The 19,951-nt window shown below is 38.5% G+C and overlaps 1 protein-coding gene across 2 annotated transcripts; it reads right to left on the bottom strand.

Moving 5' to 3' along the window:
• Positions 1–9,396: 9,396 nt before the first annotated feature.
• FGF8 (fibroblast growth factor 8) lies at positions 9,397–19,171 on the bottom strand. Of its 2 annotated transcripts, none has more exons than XM_069753758.1 (5): positions 18,300–19,171; positions 18,172–18,208; positions 16,044–16,224; positions 12,621–12,727; positions 9,397–9,857 (listed from the first exon to the last, which is right to left on the bottom strand). In XM_069753758.1, the coding sequence occupies exons 1-5, from the start codon at positions 18,329–18,331 to the stop codon at positions 9,579–9,581; spliced, it is 636 nt and encodes a 211-aa protein (XP_069609859.1). In that variant the 5' UTR covers positions 18,332–19,171; the 3' UTR covers positions 9,397–9,578. The 2 variants fall into 2 exon arrangements, with proteins under 2 accessions (XP_069609859.1, XP_069609860.1); XM_069753759.1 differs by having other exon boundaries at positions 9,438–9,857; positions 16,044–16,191; positions 18,300–18,479.
• Between the last annotated feature and the right edge of the window lie 780 nt (positions 19,172–19,951).

Here is a 19,951-nt window from a genome sequence, read left to right on the forward strand (position 1 = left end):
AAATGTAATCTAAACCCTAACTGTAACTTTAGCCCCAACCCTAACTGTAGCCCTAACCCTAGCCCTAACCCTAGCCCTAACCCTAGCCCCAACCCTAACCCTAGCCCTAGCCCTAACCCTAGCCCTAACCCTAGCCCTAACCCTAGCCCTAACCCTAGCCCTAACCCTAACCCTAGCCCTAACCCTAGCCCTAACCCTAACCCTAGCCCTAACCCTAACCCTAGCCCTAACCCTAGCCCTAACCCTAGCCCTAGCCCTAACCCTAGCCCTAACCCTAGCCCTAACCCTAACACTAGCCCTAACCCTAGCCCTAACCCTAGCCCTAACCCTAGCCCTAATGGGAAAATGGAAATAAATACATTTTTTTATTTTTCCCTAACTAAGGGGGTGATGAAGGGGGGTTTGATTTACTTTTATAGCGGGTTTTTTAGCGGATTTTTATGATTGGCAGCCGTCACACACTGAAAGACGCTTTTTATTGCAAAAAATATTTTTTGCGTTACCACATTTTGAGAGCTATAATTTTTCCATATTTTGGTCCACACAGTCATGTGAGGTCTTGTTTTTTACGCGACGAGTTGACGTTTTTATTGGTAACATTTTCGGGCACGTGACATTTTTTGATCGCTTTTTATTCCGATTTTTGTGAGACAGAATGACCAAAAACCAGCTATTCATGAATTTCTTTTGGGGGAGGCGTTTATACCGTTCCGCGTTTGGTAAAATTGATAAAGCAGTTTTATTCTTCGGGTCAGTACGATTACAGCGACATCTCATTTATATCATTTTTTTATGTTTTGGCGCTTTTATACGATAAAAACTATTTTATAGAAAAAATAATTATTTTGGCATCGCTTTATTCTCAGGACTATAACTTTTTCATTTTTTTGCTGATGATGCTGTATGGTGGCTCGTTTTTTGCGGGACAAGATGACGCTTTCAGCGGTACCATGGTTGTTTATATCTGTCTTTTTGATCACGTGTTATTCCACTTTTTGTTCGGCGGTATGATAATAAAGCGTCGTTTTTTGCCTCGTTTTTTTTTTTTTTTTTCTTACGGTGTTTACTGAAGGGGTTAACTAGTGTGCCAGTTTTATAGGGCGAGTCGATACGGACGCGGCGATACTAAATATGTGTACTTTTATTGTTTTTTTTTTTTTTTATTTAGATGAAGAAATGTATTTATGGGAATATTTTTTTTTTTTTTTCATTATTTAGGAATATTTTTTTTTAATTTTTTTTACACATTTGGAAAATTTTTTTTTTACTTTTTTACTTTGTCCCAGGGGGGGACATCACAGATCAGTGATCTGACAGTTTGCACAGCACTCTGTCAGATCACTGATCTGACATGCAGCAGTGCAGGCTTCACAGTGCCTGCTCTGAGCAGGCTCTGTGAAGCCACCTCCCTCCCTGCAGGACCCGGATCCGCGGCCATCTTGGATCCGGGACCTGGAGCAGGGAGGGAGGGCGGCAAGACCCTCGCAGCAACGCGATCACATCGCGTTGCTGCGGGGGTCTCAGGGAAGCCCGCAGGGAGCCCCCCTCCCTGCGCGGTGCTTCCCTGCACCGCCGGCACATCGCGATCATCTTTGATCGCGGTGTGCCGGGGGTTAATGTGCCGGGGGCGGTCCGTGACCGCTCCTGGCACATAGTGCCGGATGTCAGCTGCGATAGGCAGCTGACACCCGGCCGCGATCGGCGCCGCTCCCCCCGTGAGCCCTGCCGATCGCATATGACGTACTATTGCGTCCTTGGGAAGTAGGGCCCACCCCCCATGGACGCAATAGTACGTCTGATGGCAGAAAGGGGTTAAAGTGAACATTTAAAAAAAAAAAAAAAAAAACTAATGTCTTTTAACAATTTTATTTGATTTTACACATCTTGGAAACCAGTAGACAATTTCTTTTTTTAGACAAACTTCTTCCATGTTCTGAGACAAGTCCAAATACCTATAATTGTATTCCAAAGTAAAAATAAAACACCGCATTTTCAGGGATCATGTGCCTGGAAACTAAGAACTAAAAAAAATTGTCCAGTTTATTAGGTCAAAGTCTAAAAAAAAAATCTTAAAAATTTCAGGAAGCAGGTAATATTTTTTTCTTCGAAGCAACGGTGCGGGACCGCTGAGATAAGACTAAACCTGGCAAAGTTTATTAAACAGCTAAGAGTGGTCCGCAGTCATTCAATCTTTGCCTAAATAGGTACCAGATAATATCAGAGTCTGTTTGTCTTCTTTTTGGCATTCTCAGCTCTTCGAGTTCTTTTGCTCTTTTTAAAGAATAGTAAGAAAAATGTCTTGCCATCTATAAAATACATTCGCTATAGCACCTGTGTGCCTTCATCTTGTATCTTACACATTAAGCTTTATTTCCAATAAAAAAAATGAAAAATGATCTGGTATTCTGCTGCACTCTCAAAATATAAATATGGGTTTTGAGGCCAAGTAATGAGCTCTGTTCCTTACATTAAGGTTGTGTGTTTTCCTCTAGATCATTATTTGGCCCACTTCCATGCCACAATCGGCTCAGCCTTACTTTTAATGTGTGGACCAAAAAGAAAAAGTGTCACATTAATCTTTGTATGCTATTTAAATCTTTTCATAAAAATATTCATACTTTACTGGCAAAATGTGCAAGACCTTTTTTTTCGCTTATTGCAAATTCCAACATGTAGCCGCTGTGCGTATGGCTGCAACGAGACTCTGCGAACCCATTAATTTTTTACAGGCCACTGATTTGTTTGAGTTTTATAAAAAAATGCAATTCGTTTCATCCCTGTGTGTTCAGCAGCTTGGTAATGATATGCTTTAATTTGGTTTAAAGTGTTGGTGGCCAAAACCACAAGAAATTAATGAATGGTAGATTATGGATCTGTGGTTCTTCCCATGGTGGTTATGATTTAAGAGATAGGTCAACAGGGTTTTCCAAAGTGGGTGAATTTAAAAAAAATGCATCTTGCGTTGTGAAGATACCTCCATCATATTATAGGGTATAGCGCTGAACACCTTGCAGAATTGAGTCTAGATTCGAGGTGATCAACTATAGAGTTGAGTGAATTTGTTTGGATTCATTCGCCAAATTTGAATTTGCCATATTCGTGCCATACTTGTATCCTATTCCTGCCGAATGTGTGTTTGTTGATTGGTTCCGAACATATTCGGTAATTTCTACTCCCATTGATTCTAATGACGTTCGGCTGTGTTCGATGAATATTGCAAAAACAATATTCGCTGCCGATCGTATTTGGAACCGAATCCGAACAAATTTGATCAACTCTACTCAACATCTGTTTGCATTTTCTTCTTCACTCCATGAGCCCAACGGGAACTAGAAGTGATATAACATTTTGGTAATGGATTGGAGGAATTGTAATAATCACTACTGGTGGATTTGCACAGGATACACAGGGGAAATGTGTGCTCCTTCCAACCTTAAAGGGTTATTACAAGCTGGGCAGGTTTTCATCAATCCACATAATATTTACTGATTGCTGGGGGTCCTGCTGCTGGAACGTTTACCAAGAACAGGGCTCTGAAATGTAAGCGATGGCCATCCATTGGCACTATTGCTCCATACATTGTCTATGAGAGTGCAGTAACCTAGTTATCTCCCGCATCTCCATAGACAAAGAAAGGAGCAGTGGCATGCAGGTGCGGCATTCACACAACGCATTTCAGAGCCCTCTTCCGAGGATCAATGAAACTTAAAATGATGCATTGACATTATGATTACCAAGTTGACCTTTTTTTTCTGGACAGCTTATCAACAAATTCAATATCTTTTACAAACACATTGGAAAATGATAATAAATCGTTATGATTCTAAGGGATTCAAGTCTGCAGTCCATAATTCTAATATGGAGTCATTGGCTGTGTTCACTGTAAACTGTAAAATGATGATAATTACAGTCAAAATAATCTGTAGAAGTTTCTTTAGCTTCAAAAATAATCATGGATGTCTTAAATTTCCTTTTACGGACAGGGCAAAAAAGTGTCCAGTTTCTGCCATCTGTCCTGGAATTTCTGAACACTTGGCAAACCTGATTCACAAATCTATGTGAAGTGAGGGCTGAAGAATGGCTGTCCAATTTTTTTTTATCAGACAGCACATTTAACATGTCTTATTCAGGTCCTCAAAATTGGCCATGCTTTGGGTTTCATGGATTTCATTCTCGGATCCGTCATTTTAACAAATGTCTGAATAGACCCATTTTTCTTTTTCAATGGATCCGTGTGATTTCCAAAAGTTTGGGCAGTGTATGGATATTTCAAATCAATGTTTGATAACTTGGCCAATTGCGAATAACCCTATAAATCACAATTTATGATCATAAAAAGAATTGTATTCATAATTACCCACAAGGTTGGCAAACTACCGATAATTTTTTTTACAGTAAGTATAAGAGACTTTTTCCACTGTCTGTAAAAAAAACAATTCACGCATCAGAGATTTTTTTATTTAAGCTTTGTAAGATTGTATACTTATTTGTGTTATTTTTATGATTTTAAAGTTAATGCTGCCAATGCATTCATTGTAGTATCTGAGCCATGTATTGCTTATGATATTTATGATTCATTATGGCTTTCCTATGTGTCTATAGCAAACGTTGGCCGTCTATGATTTTTGGATAAGCTGTACAGAATAAAGAAAAAACTAGGTTGGCAACCCCGCTCTCATCCTGCTCTCTTTGTCCACCAGCTTGTTTGCACATGCTCGAATATGTTGATGATGGACTCATTCCTACATTACTTTACGTGTCCTCTTCTTCATTGCTCTTTTGGCCAAAATGTTTCCAATGTGTATGGGAAGAAAACATAAAAGTGCTTCAACTCTAGTAAAATGCATGTCGGAAAAAATGTTAGTAAAAATAAGTTTCTCTTTGCAATTACTTGGTGGATTTCGATTCACCCAATAAATTGGCACCTCTGTCCCTTAAGACCCTTGAGGTTTAAAAAATTAGCTTTTAGGGAGCAACAAATTGTTTTTACACCTGAAGATACAGGTAGCAAATATGTCAAAGAGTGTGTAATGCCTTTGTATTTAGGTGAAGGAGAGATTTATAGATTTTACAGGTAGTCTTTCCATATAGCTACTTTGACTAGTGAATCACGTAAATGTTGCTTGTTTAGGACTTTTTTGTAATCTTAAAAACTCTATATTTTGGGAACTAACATATTCCTCTCTTTTATGACTTTGGTGATATTGGTGGCCTTATACCACTTTCAGCGCCAGCACTTAAAGAAGTCATAGAAACGTCCAAATTTATCTGTAATGATGAAGATGAAGGGAAAACTTAAAGGATTTGTCCACTACTCTGACAACCTCTTCTGAAACCCTTTGCAGCAACTTTCACTTCTTCTGGATGCATGTGATTTGTCCGAAGATGGGGACAATGAAGCCTGCGCTGATTGGCTTCAAGGATCGCGTGAAATAACAATGCAATCCCCAATGGAGCTAGCTCTGACACCGTTGGTGAGTATGTGTTGTTATTTTACAAGGAGGAACATAGGGATTGAGAAGGGGTTGTCCCAGTAGCAGATAACACCTTTAAACGGTCAAACAGGTCTCCCTAAGGCCTCTTTCACACGTCCGTGTCTCTGGTATGTGTGGTGACAGTTTTCACATCAAATGAATGGGTCTGTGCACATTATTGTGTTTCCACGGACCGTGTGTCCATGTGCCCCACACGTAGACATGTCTGTTTTTTTACGTCAGCACGGACGGCAAAATGTCCCGCACATGTGAACACGGAAAACACACATTGATGTCCTCTGTGTGACAAGCATCAGCATCGGGGAAGAAGCGCTATAGTAAGCGCTGTTCCCCAGTGGCCACAAGTATTACATTCACAACAAACGGACACACGGATATCTCCGGTACCGTTTTTTCTGGTACCAGAAATATCTGGACGTGTGAAACCGGCCTTAGATATCAACAAGGTCCTACACTTATATTTTTCTCTAACTTACTCAGCACAACGTTTTGGGTTATTCTACTTAATGATGCATTATCACATTATAATACTTTAGTTTGTAAATAGAAACATCTGATTGCACAGTTCAAATCAACTGACAGCTGCTGCCAATGCCGTTATCACTTGCAGGGCCGTCGCAGACCACAGAGCTGCCAGTGCTGGGGGCCACAGAAGGCGAATATGGCAGATTTAGTTATTTTCAGAGAATCCAAGACTCGGGTCATCATTGTATTTAAACTGGACTAACCTTTACGTAGAGATGAATGGATCTAACAAGATTAAGATTCCCCATATTGTGCTGACTTTACTGGAAAATTCAATTTACAGCAAATTTATTCTCTGCAGATTGAACGCACCATGATATGCATTGGGGTCTGGGGAGATCCCTTGGCATAGTAAATGTAAGATCTAGAAAAAAGAAAATAATATCTCACTGCTCACCTCTACTTCTTGCTTTCCTCCATCTAATCGACACATCTCTTACCACCTCCGCACACTGCATCTTCACGCTAGGCCAGACTTCCATCTGCCACTAGCCTAGATGTGCAAGGTTGTGCCGGGCCTAGTTGCGGCTGGAAGACCTGGTCTACAGTGGGTGTTGTAAGGTCACGGTGACATCGTGATCTTACAGCGCACCTGCCCAGAAACATTCCGGGCCTAGTCACACACTCATGGCCTGGACTTTCGGCTGCAATTTGGCCCAGGATGTCTCTGCACATGCGTGTTGTGTAAGGTCATAGCGTCATCGTGACGCTACAACATGTACCACAACCTTACAATGCACATGAATCGAGATGCCCCAGGTGAAGTTGCAGCCGTAAGTGTAGGCCTCGAATGCATGACTAGTCCTGGACCTAGTTGCAGCCAAAGGTCCTGGCTTTGCATTAAGATACAGCACGCTGCATAAAAAAGATTTGCTGAAGACGGTGCAAGGGAGAGTGAAAAGTCAACGTGACTGGAAAGACGAGTGGTGAGATGAATACTGATTTTTTTTAACCTTTTGTCAACCTTCTATGGTATCGAAAAATGGTGGCCAGTCAGCCGCCCTGTTGCTGAAATCAAATAAAGCAAATTACAAAAAAAAGCCACCTTCTGGAGAATACAGTTTTTTGTAAAATTTGAGTAAAATTCAATTCCACTTGAATAAAATCACCATTAAAGCGTTATAGGGAACCGTTCATGTAAATATGGGGTTAATCTGCAGGTTAATGGCCTTCAGACATTGTACAGCGCCAGCACTGAGAGCCCCGCTGCAGACTGGAAATGAACTTTATTCCTCCAGACATAAGGGTGGTGCCGCGGCGTGCTTTCAGTCACCATTCTGTGTAATGTAGAGCTGCTGTCAGTCAGTGCCAGGATCGCGGTTACAGCCTCCGCTTTCTATACACACAGAGGTCACTGTAACCGTGCCGCTGCCACTCCTATCACTGGAAACTGAATGCTGCTGTGGGAATAAAGTAATTTCCTCCCAACAACGGGCTGATATCTGCAGGTTAACAGCGTTATTTTGCATGACAGGTTCCCTTTAAGAATATAAAAAAAAATACCAAAGCATAAATAGTATTTTGTTTATTCAAATCAATTTTAGGAAATTTCTGTCACTCTTGCTAACAATAAAATTTTGCATTTTCGGAGAATTCTCAGCAGGTAAAGTATTTCTATTCAAGCAGCACATTATCATTCTGCAGCGTCAGACCAACTGAACTGGAGAATCACGTCACCTTAGTCTAAGCTAAAATAACCAGCGCACAAGCCAATAAATCAGGCTGAAATTTCAAAAGCTATTCTAGGATGCTAAGAAAGTAACCAAATATAAACTTCTCACAAGTCAGACGTACACTACGTGCTTTCTCATTTTACATCATTGACTATTAAGTAAGATTTTCTCCCTAGAATTAGTAGATTGTCATTACCGCATCCAATAACGGGGTACAATATAACATCACATATAAAGGGGTTATCTATATATAACCTAGCAGAACATTTAATAGAGATAACACAATTTATATTAAATATTTAAATGGGTATTCTCATCTCCAAAATCCTATCCAATATGTATTAGGTGTAATAATATTAATATTAGCAAATTCCTCCAATTAAAAATGTAGTATAGTTCTCCTGATTAGCTATGTCGCTTACCCCATGTGCAGGACATTGCAGTAGCTTAGATATCCATGGTTACGATCACTAATATAGTGACAGTTAGTTGTTAGTAGTCGTAACCATGGATTTCTAAGCTCTTGCAATGCCCTGCACATGGGGTAAGAAACATAGCTAAACAGAAGAACTGTGCTGCATTGCTAATTGGAGGTATTTGTTAATATTATTATTAATACTACACTAACTACACATAGGGATGGGATCTTGGAGATGGGAATACCCCTTTAAAGCTTTGTAAACCAACAACCCTTTTGTTTAGGACTCTCATATATTAGCTAGTGGAGGAGTACAAGGGAGGATCTACAAAGAGTGTACTTATTTTTTTTTGTTTTTTTTGGAAAACCCAACAGATTCAAGTATCACACAGCCAGTCTACTAATTTCAATGAGAACAGTGTAATACTTAATTTCACCAGTGGTGGTGCTGCTCACAGATGACAGGTGATCATTGATGGTCATGATCAGTTTATTGTTTCCAAACTATTTTAACCAAAATTTTAAATAATGTGTTAATTGATCCATCTCGTTAAAAAAGTGTTTAAAATTATTAATATATTTTTTTAAAGCATCGTTACAAATTTTTATTCTATCTGCAGTTTGATCCTAAAATTAATTCCTTTTCAGTCGACTATTAGAATGGAAAATCAGAGATAAAAAGGAAACACGTCAGCACAAATTACTAGTACAAATTTTAATACACATTTAAATAAATATTTCATCATTAATATTAATATTTACACATATCCTCAAAAAAAAAGGATAAAGGTATTTGCCAGAAAACTGACATTTGTACAGTGTTTCCAAAAATAATAACATTATTACTTTTATCACTATTTTTTTTTTACAACTGATCTCTACCTCTGGGATGCGTTTCCGTTTTACCAACATTTAGTTGCAAGTCTTGAGGTTTTCACTTTCTGTATGTCAAGCGCGAATACGGTTTGTCCTCGTTTGCAGAATTCACGACAAAAGTATCAAAAGTGGATCACAAAAAGAAGTAGGTAAAAAAAAAAAGCAGCTCTTATGGATAGTCAAGAAAACATATGTTAAAATCAATTATTCCATAATGGTCTTCTTACACCTGTTCTTATTTGTCAGTCTTGAGTTTTTGGTTAAGTGTTTTCATCAGTAAGTAGCACTTTTGGTCCCAGGTTTGTCCTCCTCTAAAATATCTTTTCTAAGTATTTAAAAAAATTCTAAGATCTATAGGAAGAGCCCACTTTATTTATAAGTCCATTTTCTTTTTTTTTCTTTTTTTCTTAAAAAAAGTCTTGTAAGAATAAAAAAATAAATCATCTGTAAAAACAAAAAATATATATATGTATATTTATATATAAAACAACTAGTTCAGGTGTCCTTTTTTTCTTTTTTTTAACTTTATATTAGAATAGAGTAGTCTATATTTAAAGTCCGTAGAATTGGGAATGGACCTTGATCCAGTTCCTACCGAGATCTTGAGTATCGAGTCCTTTTACTTCTCCGATTAAAAGGGTAATTAATAAATTCAAAACGTCTATGAGCTTCGGTGGTGTGGTGGCCCTTTGGCATCCTCTTCATAAAATGAACTTCTCGTTGGTGTTGTCTTGTTTTGGATCCTTTTCTAGGACGTCCTCTACGAGTGAAGGCCATATACCACCCTTCGTACTTGGCATTTTGCAGTGCTGTGTAGTTATTTTCCAAGACAATTTCGGTAAAGACGCAATCTTTTCCTCTTCCATTTGTCTTAAAAAAAATAAGAAAGAAAAAACATGATAAATATAATATACCTACAATATACCTATCCGGTAAAAAAAAAATATGCAAAATCGAAAATAGGAATAAACCAATGTACAAGGCTTGAGACTGTTTTTCATCAGCCTCGACTTGCGCTTCCCTAATTTGTAACCCTTAGTGTCACACAAAGCACGTATATATTTATTTTATATACTATTTGTCCTCTAATTAGACATGACATATTTTATGGCTGACTGACTTAGCGTATGACTCACAGCAAAGAGAATTAGATCACAGAATTGATTAGGGACGATCAATCTTTAATGTACTGCAATGTTACTTTTTCTACTGTGTTGGATGGTATTAACTGCGATAATATCGGTGCCCTTGATTTTTATCTATTCTTTTTCTACAAGAATAAAACTTTATGTTACAGGTCCATTACATAATTCCTATATATTGCTGGTGTTTTTAAAAATAATTAAGCCAAGACTCTTGTACAGCAATGAATGGGCCAGATGATGCCCATTATGGCTATTGTCATCTGTACCATGGTCAGTCCTACCGGCTTTATTGTTCTTACCCGATTAATGCATTTTATCTACACGTATTCTTACTTCAATGACATATCTATAATTTAATCGGGGACTATACATTTATAAAGATTATGGGGTTACATTTTTGCCATTTTTCTCACTGACATAGTAACACAAGTTACCATGGATTTTTATTTTAGGGGTCACCACCAAAACTAAAATTAAACCACTTATACAGTCATATTGGATACTTAGCCCTTCCCCCCCAAAAAAAAACATAATTTCACTTCTTTACTTTTACATTAAAAAAAGTTTTATTACATATGCAAAATTGGAATACTCAGTGTCCCTTTGGTGTCCCCAATGGTTAATTGCAGCGTTCCGTCTCCTCAATTAGTATCTTCCACACCTCCACTTAGATGCTGCTCTTGCTTACTCAGATTGAGCGCTGCATGAAGCAAAATTCCTGTCCCTGCGCACCCACACTAACACTGCAGGAGCCCAGAAAGTGCACAAAGACACTTGGGCAGCACGGTGGCACAGTGGTTAGCACTGCAACCTTGCAGCTCTGGGGTCCTGGGTTCTAATCCCACCCAGGACAACATCTGGAAAGAGTTTGTATGTTCTCTCAGTGTTTGCGTGGGTTACCTCCGGTTTCCTCCCACATTCCAAAGACATACTGATAGGGATTCTAGATTGTGAGCCCCATCGGAGACAGTGATGATAATGTGTGCAAAACTGTAAAGCGCTGCAGAATATGTTAGCGCTATATAAAAATAAAGATTATAATTATTTATAAAGACACAGTGTCAGTGTTATAATGCTCTTATTCCTTTTTCCAACCTGCAGCGTGTGCCCACTATAGTGTGATCCTCGGTGCAGCGAGCGACCACTGCAGACAGGAGAGAGGGATCAGAGAGCACCCGCACTGGCACAGCGTATGAGCGCCCTCGCTGTGCTCCTCCAGTGTTGGTGTGACCATGCAGGGCTGCGGATTCAATTCACACAATGTGTGCTCGGGTCTTAAGACAATAAACTGATTTGGGCAAGCAAGCACTGCTGGGGAGGTGCTGCTGGGGAGGTGTAGAGGATGCTAATTCAGGGGGCAGAGAAGTCCACTGAGCACTTTGCCACCCCAAGGCTGCACCAAAGTTCCCTCATTTGCATATATAATAAAAAGTTTTTATGCAAACCTAAAGTAGTAAAAGCTTTATTACCGGTATGCTTTTTATAGGGGCTAAGTATATAAGTAACTTAATTTTAACTTTGGAGGTGCTAGACTCTCTTTAAAGTCCCTAGGGTCTGATCGCCTCTAACCGCTAATGACGTCACATGACAGTGAGGCGGCCAATCAGAAGCCAAGTTTTGGCAATTCTGTACATGAAGCGATTTTGGTTGTTTTCTGGAGAAGACAGAAGTGTTCTTATTTTGAACCATGAATTGATCGTCTCAAAGCAAATATTTTTCAATAAGCCTCAAGACCCAAGGAGCAGGGCGAGGATGGGTGGTTAATGACATACAGGCTGTTCATATGAGGTCGCGGCCGTGTAACACTGTAACTGCCAGGAAGTCATTGTCAGTTAGTGAAGTGGATAAAGGTTGGGAAAAACATTTCTAAAGCAGGTATGCGCAGGCAGTAGGCGTATTAACTTTGATCAGGCCGGGTCCCCTCACCCCACATAATAACAGTGAATACGAGGAATGAAAATCCTCATTGTAGCAGACATCTTTAGAACCAATAATGGCTTGAAAGTGAAGTTTTAAAAGGACCCCTCGGAACGGTTTCTGGGTGTTAAAGAACAACCATGACTAATGTGAAGATTTCAGGGCTTAGTGATGAGGCAGCCTGAACTTTGTGTCTTAACATTCCAAATACTTGTAGCATGTAATTGTACATAATAGCAAAGCAATTTGGCTATTTGTTAAATAAGATATATGGAATTTGAAACACCCCTTTTTTCTCCTTTCAGCTTTTATTCCTTTTGACTCTTTTATCTCATCTTTGTTACTCTTTTCCTTTTCCCAATTCTCTTGCGCCTTTTGATCAAAAATTGCATTCACGATCTTACTACCGTGCATTTTCCCCCTGTCTTTTTAATCAGCGCCTCCTCTGTGCCTCTTGACTGCAATATTCGCCCCCGATGGCCTCCTTTTATGTTTAAATTAATTTCCAAGTCCTTTCAGCTCAGCGGGGGGAATATGACAACATTTTGTGGCGGTGTGAAATCTGACTCACCTTGCCAACCAACTTCCCCTTCTTGTTCATGCAGATATAAAAACCTGTCTCGGCTCCTTTTATGCGGACTCTGCTTCCGAACGTGTCTGTTTCCACAATCAATTTGGCTGAAAGGACAAAGAAAAGAAATAACAAGTTAATTTACTTTTACAGTGTCAATGGGGCGGAATTACAAAAAATCCCCACCTGCTATAGGTGAAGACGTAGACATTGAGAATTGCGTTGCAGTGCAAGGAGGAGAAACTCCCATTGTTTTACAGAATACAAGACAATTAACTAAATATTATAATTAGGCATATATTGACCTTCTGATCATATGGAATCTCACCTTCTATGCCTATCATAAAGTCATATATATCTGCTACAGTTGTTGGCTGTCATTTATTGAAAGGTCAAGTGAAAATCATAGGCGGTAAAATCTTCCATCTAAGCCAACGTCAATCATAGTGGAGGACTCATCGCCTACAAGAGTACTTCCAGTTTCAAACATATTTGTTCATACATGTATATTTATTAATCCATCAAATAATCTTTTTCCACGTTTTTTCCTGGTTTAATGTATACAGTACAATGAGTTTGAGAACCATAGGATAGAAAATGGCCTTTAATTTGCCTAACCCTTGCGCGAAGAGCCATATTGATTTACTTCCAGACATTGATTGTGGTTCAGACTGACTATGCAAATTTCGGGTCGATGCAGTAGAGAAAAAAAAAAAGCAGAAAAAGAAAAAGTCTCTCTGTTCATAGATATTACATGCTCCTACTGCCGTCTTTGATGCTATGGCCTAAAAATAATATCCAACTGCGCGAGCAATTACGAGACTAAAACTATCTCGAATTGTATGCTTTATATCATTTTAATTCTGCAACTTCCCCTCTACAGAAAAATAATAAAAAAATAAAATCCCCCAATGAATGGTCGAGCCGTGATCGCTTTAACATTTGTATCTACCCACACAGTGAATCAAGAACTGTCTGTAGATTCTATTATTTTATTTAGTTGTTTCTTTTTTTCTTACTACTCCTACTTTAAGGTAAGTATGTGTAGACTGAAAAAAATAATCAAAAATTGAAACGCTGCCATTAAACAGCATAAAATATAATTAAAAAAATGCCTCTTGCTATGCGAGGCTTCATTCATTCGAGTAAGGATAGACAGGTAGGATGAAGACAGTTTTCTTTAGTAAGGAGCAGGGAGGAAAATCAATTAGAGATCCAGTACAGGATATTGATTTGTATCTATATCTGTCTTATATATTGTTATACTGTATGGGACAAAAATGAACAAAACACCATATAGATGAATATACAGCGAATAATATTGCTACAGTGATTTTATTTTTTATTATATATTTGTAAATCCTCCAAAAAAAGTTCCATTTCCCATAATGCGCCAATGTAGTCCACAACTCTGGAGACAGAATTTACTCACATTAATCTCTTTTACTAAATAGGGCTTGACACCTAATTTCATGCTCCCACTATAGGAAAGGAAATTGGTCTATCTGGACTAAACCCATACAAAGAAGGGGTAAATGCCCCTTGAAAATGTTGCTTGACCGGATTTGAGCCACTTTCAAAGCAAAACACAACACATCAAATGACTATTGGCTCAAAAAAAGGACGTCTCGAATATACAGTTACAACCAATGCCCCATTTACTTTCTTTTGGGATGATTTGTAAATAATTGAACTTTTTTTTCTTTTTCTTTAAGGGTCTTGAGATGTATTTTTGGAAAGCTTAGCATATTCGTTTTTATCCCTTTGCTCTAGTGACAGCTTTATCCCAGAAAAATTATGTTTCGAGCTGAAACTTTGAAGGAAAGTAGCTACGTAGATGCAGAAAAAATGCAGTGAGACACATTTGATCCCAAAACTGCACTGAGAAGAGGAGAAAGTATTCAGGAAATGTTAAAAAAGGTGAAAGTAAGAAGAGTTTTAATGGCTCTTCCAGACATTAGGGGTCTCTCTAGAGATTCATATAGAACAATCTTGAACCTCTCTTTAACGTTTACAGACTACAACTTTCTTAAACCTTTACATCTGAGAAAATGCTTGTTCTTTTTCTGTTTTATATCATACTTCATAACCCCCTCTTAACTGTTTGTCTATATATTTATTATAGAGATTTTTTTTTGTTTCCTTGTTTTCCGCCCCCGCCCCCCATCTTGAATTATCTTCCCCCTGAATTGAAATGTTCTGTTTTTTGTCTAAATTACATTTTATTTTATGAATCAATTTTGCTGTGGGAAATGTCTGTATATAGACTATTCCCCCTCCTCCCTTTTCTACCAGACTGTCTATGTCCACTTCGTCTAGTGTTGGATTTTCCTTGCAGAACTATTTTATTCCCCTTGGCGATAATTTGTCTATAAATTTTAAAAATATTTATATGTATATATATTTCTGCTTTTTTCCATCCTTAGCCAAGCTTATGTTCTGTACAGAATCTCCAAATTCCTTTATTCCATTCAGTCTTATAAATGGTATGGATTTTTATAATTGCAAAGCGCGAACCTTTTCCTACAATCCGGAGATTTATGGATAACAAAAACATAGGAAAAAGCGAAGCCTACATCAAAGGATGGGATCTAATTGTCCATTATATTTATGACTCACATTGACAAAATTTCGAGAGCTAAAACTAACTCTGACTCTTTCCACTTAAAGGAACAGGCCTGTACACCTGACTCTATACTTTAGGCCAATGAATATGTCATAAAGCTTTACAATAATATTATATTATTATTATAATATTATATTTAGAAACAAAAAAATATATATGAAACAAGTAATCTCCCATATTATTATTTTAAAATAACTCTATTTATACATTCTATACTATTATTACCCTTTTTATTACATCATTATATGGATTGCTAGAGATAACTACAATTTGCTCTAACTTTCTCTATATGGAAAACTGACGAGAAAGAAAATGCCCTCTTGCATCACAAACAACAAAACTACAAGGCCAAAAAAGCATTTGTATACGACCCATAGGCAAGTTATCCGATCTCTTACTAAGTCAAGCACCAATTTTAGATATCGGACACTTTATGGGGAACTCATTGACAATAACGGAGAAATCTTTCGATGATGACATGGAAGAGCCATGGTCGTTTTCTAGCGTCATGATATTATTAATAGTGGTATTATCAGTATTAAATACAATGATGGGATAAACACATAAAAAATACTACTGATGCGGCAGTGCTATATGTGACGCATTGTTCTCCAGGGTCCCATGTTTTGAATCTCTTCGGAAAACCATAACTACTATATGTTGGGAATACGTTCGATGCAAAAATTACCAATACAAATAGGCCATGGTAAGTGTCCTGTTATAATTTCCATGTAGTTTTACCCAAAGCCGGACCTCTCACCCACCCTCCCCTCACCAAAAAAAAAAAGTGTTCTTACCATGTGGATCCCCGTCCTCGGCCATTGCATTGATTTTCTTGTTGTCCAGTACTTGCACATGCTTCCCACTGGTGCGGCTGTATAACTGGTAGGTCCTGATGAGCCTTCTGCTCAGCTGATCTGTCACCAGGCTCTGCTCCCTCACATGCTGTGTAAAATTAGGTGGGGACTGAACAGTTACCTTTAGGAAATACATAAAACAAGCTATTATATTGTATAACTTAGTGCAACTAGATGATGCCCGAGTGCACTCTATATTAGATTATAGTGTACGATTCTGCGTGCAGGGCATGAACACATTAAATGTATGTATGGATACATTGTAATGACTTCTATAGACCTATAGCTATGTAAAAACATAAATAAAAACTAACAAATACTCTGCAAATAGCGGATATCATGTCAATAGATTACTGATGTAGCAGAACTGAATCGTCATTTATCTTTCTAGGCAAAAACGCAGCAGGTCTATGTAAAAGTTAGTACATCAGATGGTTCGAAATGACGCTCATCTCTGCTACAAGATGAAATATATATAAATGTCATGTAACAAGTAGATATGATTACATTAATTGATAGTTGTCCAACATCCACATGCATGATATCTATCTATATCTATCTATCTATCTATCAATCTATCTATCTATCAATCTATCTATAATGCATGTGGATATAGGACAAGTGTCAGTTCATGTATTGGGAATATATATAGATATTTGCTTATGTATAGGACTATATAATATATATATATACTGTATTAGTAGCATCTTCCTAAAACTGGACAGCCATGGTGTTTATCTTAATAATGCGTAGAAAACCACATTGACTAATGTGACAAATTTGGCAGATTGCTAAACAAACCATCCTGCTGGAGATTTATACTCCCTTTGGCTATGGAAAAGAGGAAAAAAAGAAGAAGAAGAAGAAGCTCCGATGGAAGTAGAAGGGATTGCTGTTGTCTTTGACATTTATAAAGATGTATACTCAACTAATGTGAGGGAGATTCGGCTTTACTTGTATGGGTGACAAGGGAGCTCTTAGTGAAATCCCCATATCAAATCAAAAGATTTTGACTTCCATACCTCACAAATCCTTTTTTTTTTTTCTGGATTTTTTTCCTATCTCCTTAAGTGCACTTAATATGGACAATATGTCTAAGAATTGTTTGCCAGCAGCATGGGGATACGCTGAATAATGGCATACGGCTCTTAAGCCCCCCCACCACCCATGTGATGCCCACCTTTATTCTTACAAAAACTGGAAAACCCAATTCTATTAATTGAGGCGTCAGGCCTTTTCATAGGGAATGCAAGTATTCAATATCTAGATGGAAAAGTATCTCCGGGACGCTTCATTTGAAGTTCTTGCTATGACCTTGAAACATGCTGCCAACCAATTATTAATAAATAGGATTAACGTGGGCTGAGAAGGCGAGTTATTAGCTAATGTATAGTGCTGCATTTTGATTTATTAGTAATCTATGCTGTCTCCCCCCCCCCAACATTGTATGTATCCATTGTTGTATTATTATTGTTTGTATCATTATTCTTGTATTATTATTGTTTGTATCATTATTGTTTGTATTATTGTTTGTATTATTATTGTTTGTATCATTATTGTTTATATCATTATTGTTTGTATCATTATTGTTTGTATCATTATTGCTGTATCATTATTGTTTGTATCATTATTGCTGTATCATTATTGCTGTATCATTATTGCTGTATCATTATTGTTTGTATCATTATTGCTGTATCATTATTGTTTGTATCATTATTGCTGTATCATTATTGTTTGTATCACTATTGCTGTATCATTATTGTTTGTATCATTATTGTTTGTATTATTGTTTGTATTATTATTATTTGTATCATTATTGTTTGTATCATTATTGTTTATCATTATTATTTGTATCATTATTGTTTGTATCATTATCATTTGTATCATTGTTTGTATCATTATTCTTGTATCATTGCTATCACCCTCCATTATTGGCTCATTGTATTATGATTAAAGCTACTTGTTACATAACACTCTATTTATATTAATGTATCCTTATGATCAACTGTTACTATGTTGTAAATAAATGCTACTCATTATAAAAATAGGACTATAAAACGATTCTTACCTGAGCTTGTAAACAGATGACAAACAAGTGCATCAACCTGGGGAAATACAGAGAGAAGGAGGAAAGTGACACATGTGTCTAATGCAATATATGGGGAGATGGAAGAGATGGATCCAGTATATACTCACAGGTAGCCAAGCATTGATGTGATGTAGAGCATGGTGAGCTCGTGGCTGTATACAGGAGGATATTCCCTGGGATTGTTATTGTCCTCCTCAGAGGTAATGCAGGCAGCTGGTGGTGGGAGAAGAAGGTGCAGTGCTGCTGCTAAGTCCTAGGAGCTCCAGCAGATTCCTCCTCCCATCTCCCTGTTCAGGATGCAGGGGGAAAGCAAAGGATCACAGCCGAGGCAGGCACTGCAGATTCACCAGGGACATGTAAGAGCAAAAAAAAAAAAAGAGAAAGCCCCAGAAAACAGCGAAGCTCCAAAGCCACCAGCAATAGTCCAAGATCCTGCAAAGTCCAGGAGAAACCTTCCAAAAATAAAGTTAGTGCTTGCTACTAAGGAAGAAACTCTCAGTTTGGTTCCAAGAATTACTGGGATGAGATGACAAATGTCCAAGTCTTCTCGAGGGTGGCCGCTCGCAGATGGGACCTCAGAGGGGACGTCCTGGAGATGTTGGAGATCTGCGCTGTCAGGTTGAGCCTCTCAGTGTGAAGGTCTCAGCAAACTGAAGCCAAACTCTGAATAACTGAGGGGAAAGGAGCTTCTTGGGAGGATCATATTTTTTTTTCCTCTTCTCTGGAAGCAAATGACGTTGTGTTGGATGAGAAGGCAGCTCTTGTTGTGTGAGATGATTGAAGTGTTTGATGAGTGCAGCCCAGCTCAGACCTTGCAGCTAATGAGGAGGACCTGGCTGTGGACCTTGTGGTTTGGGAGCTCCTGGTGGGATTGTGTGTGAGTGTGTAAATGTGTGTGAGTGTTGGCTGGTGTCTCATTGAGCACTGATCGCAGGCAATCTGCTCTTGTCCCTCCTCTTGTCCTGAGCTCTCCAATGTCAAACTCCCTTCTCATCTATCCTGGGTTAAATGTGGGAGGATGGACCAGGAGAACCAGCCCCTTGGAAATCTATAGCGTTACAGGATGCCCTCAGCCAGACTCAGGAGTTATGGAAGTCATTAAAATCCACCAATGACCAAATTCAGCTTCTGGAGGAGCAAGTGCATGAGGAGGCTGCGTGTGACAAGTGATTATTATGTAACATTGTGTGTGGTAGGTTCAAATAATCACATATACATGATACAAAACAGGGAAGTCTATGCTGGGGGACTACAAGAACCACAACACCTGTAGATAATCATAAACTATCTGCCAAGCTATTGTGTAAATGGCATGCATGCAACTGCTGCTGGAGAACTAAAAGTACCAGCCTCTCCTGTCCAATGCACTTTGTATGCAACTGCTGCTGAAGAACTAAAAGTACCAGCCTCTCCTGCCCAATGCACTTTGTATGTAATTGTGGCTGAAGAACTGAAAGTACCAGCCTCTCCTGCCCAATGCACTTTGTATGCAACTGCTGCTGAAGAACTAAAAGTGCCAGCCTCTCCTGCATAATGTACTCTATATGCAAGGGCTGCTGAAGAACTACAAATACCAGCCTCTCCTGCCCAATGCACTTTGTATGCAACTGCTGCTGAAGAACTAAAAGTACCAGCCTCTCCTGCCCAATGCACTTTGTATGCAACTGCTGCTGAAGAACTAAAAGTACCAGCCTCTCCTGCACAATGCACTTTGTATGTAATTGTGGCTGAAGAACTAGAAGTATCAGTCTCTCCTGCC

The sequence above is a fragment of the Ranitomeya imitator genome, chromosome 2, assembly GCF_032444005.1.
Source record: "Ranitomeya imitator isolate aRanImi1 chromosome 2, aRanImi1.pri, whole genome shotgun sequence".
Classification (NCBI taxonomy): domain Eukaryota; kingdom Metazoa; phylum Chordata; class Amphibia; order Anura; family Dendrobatidae; genus Ranitomeya; species Ranitomeya imitator.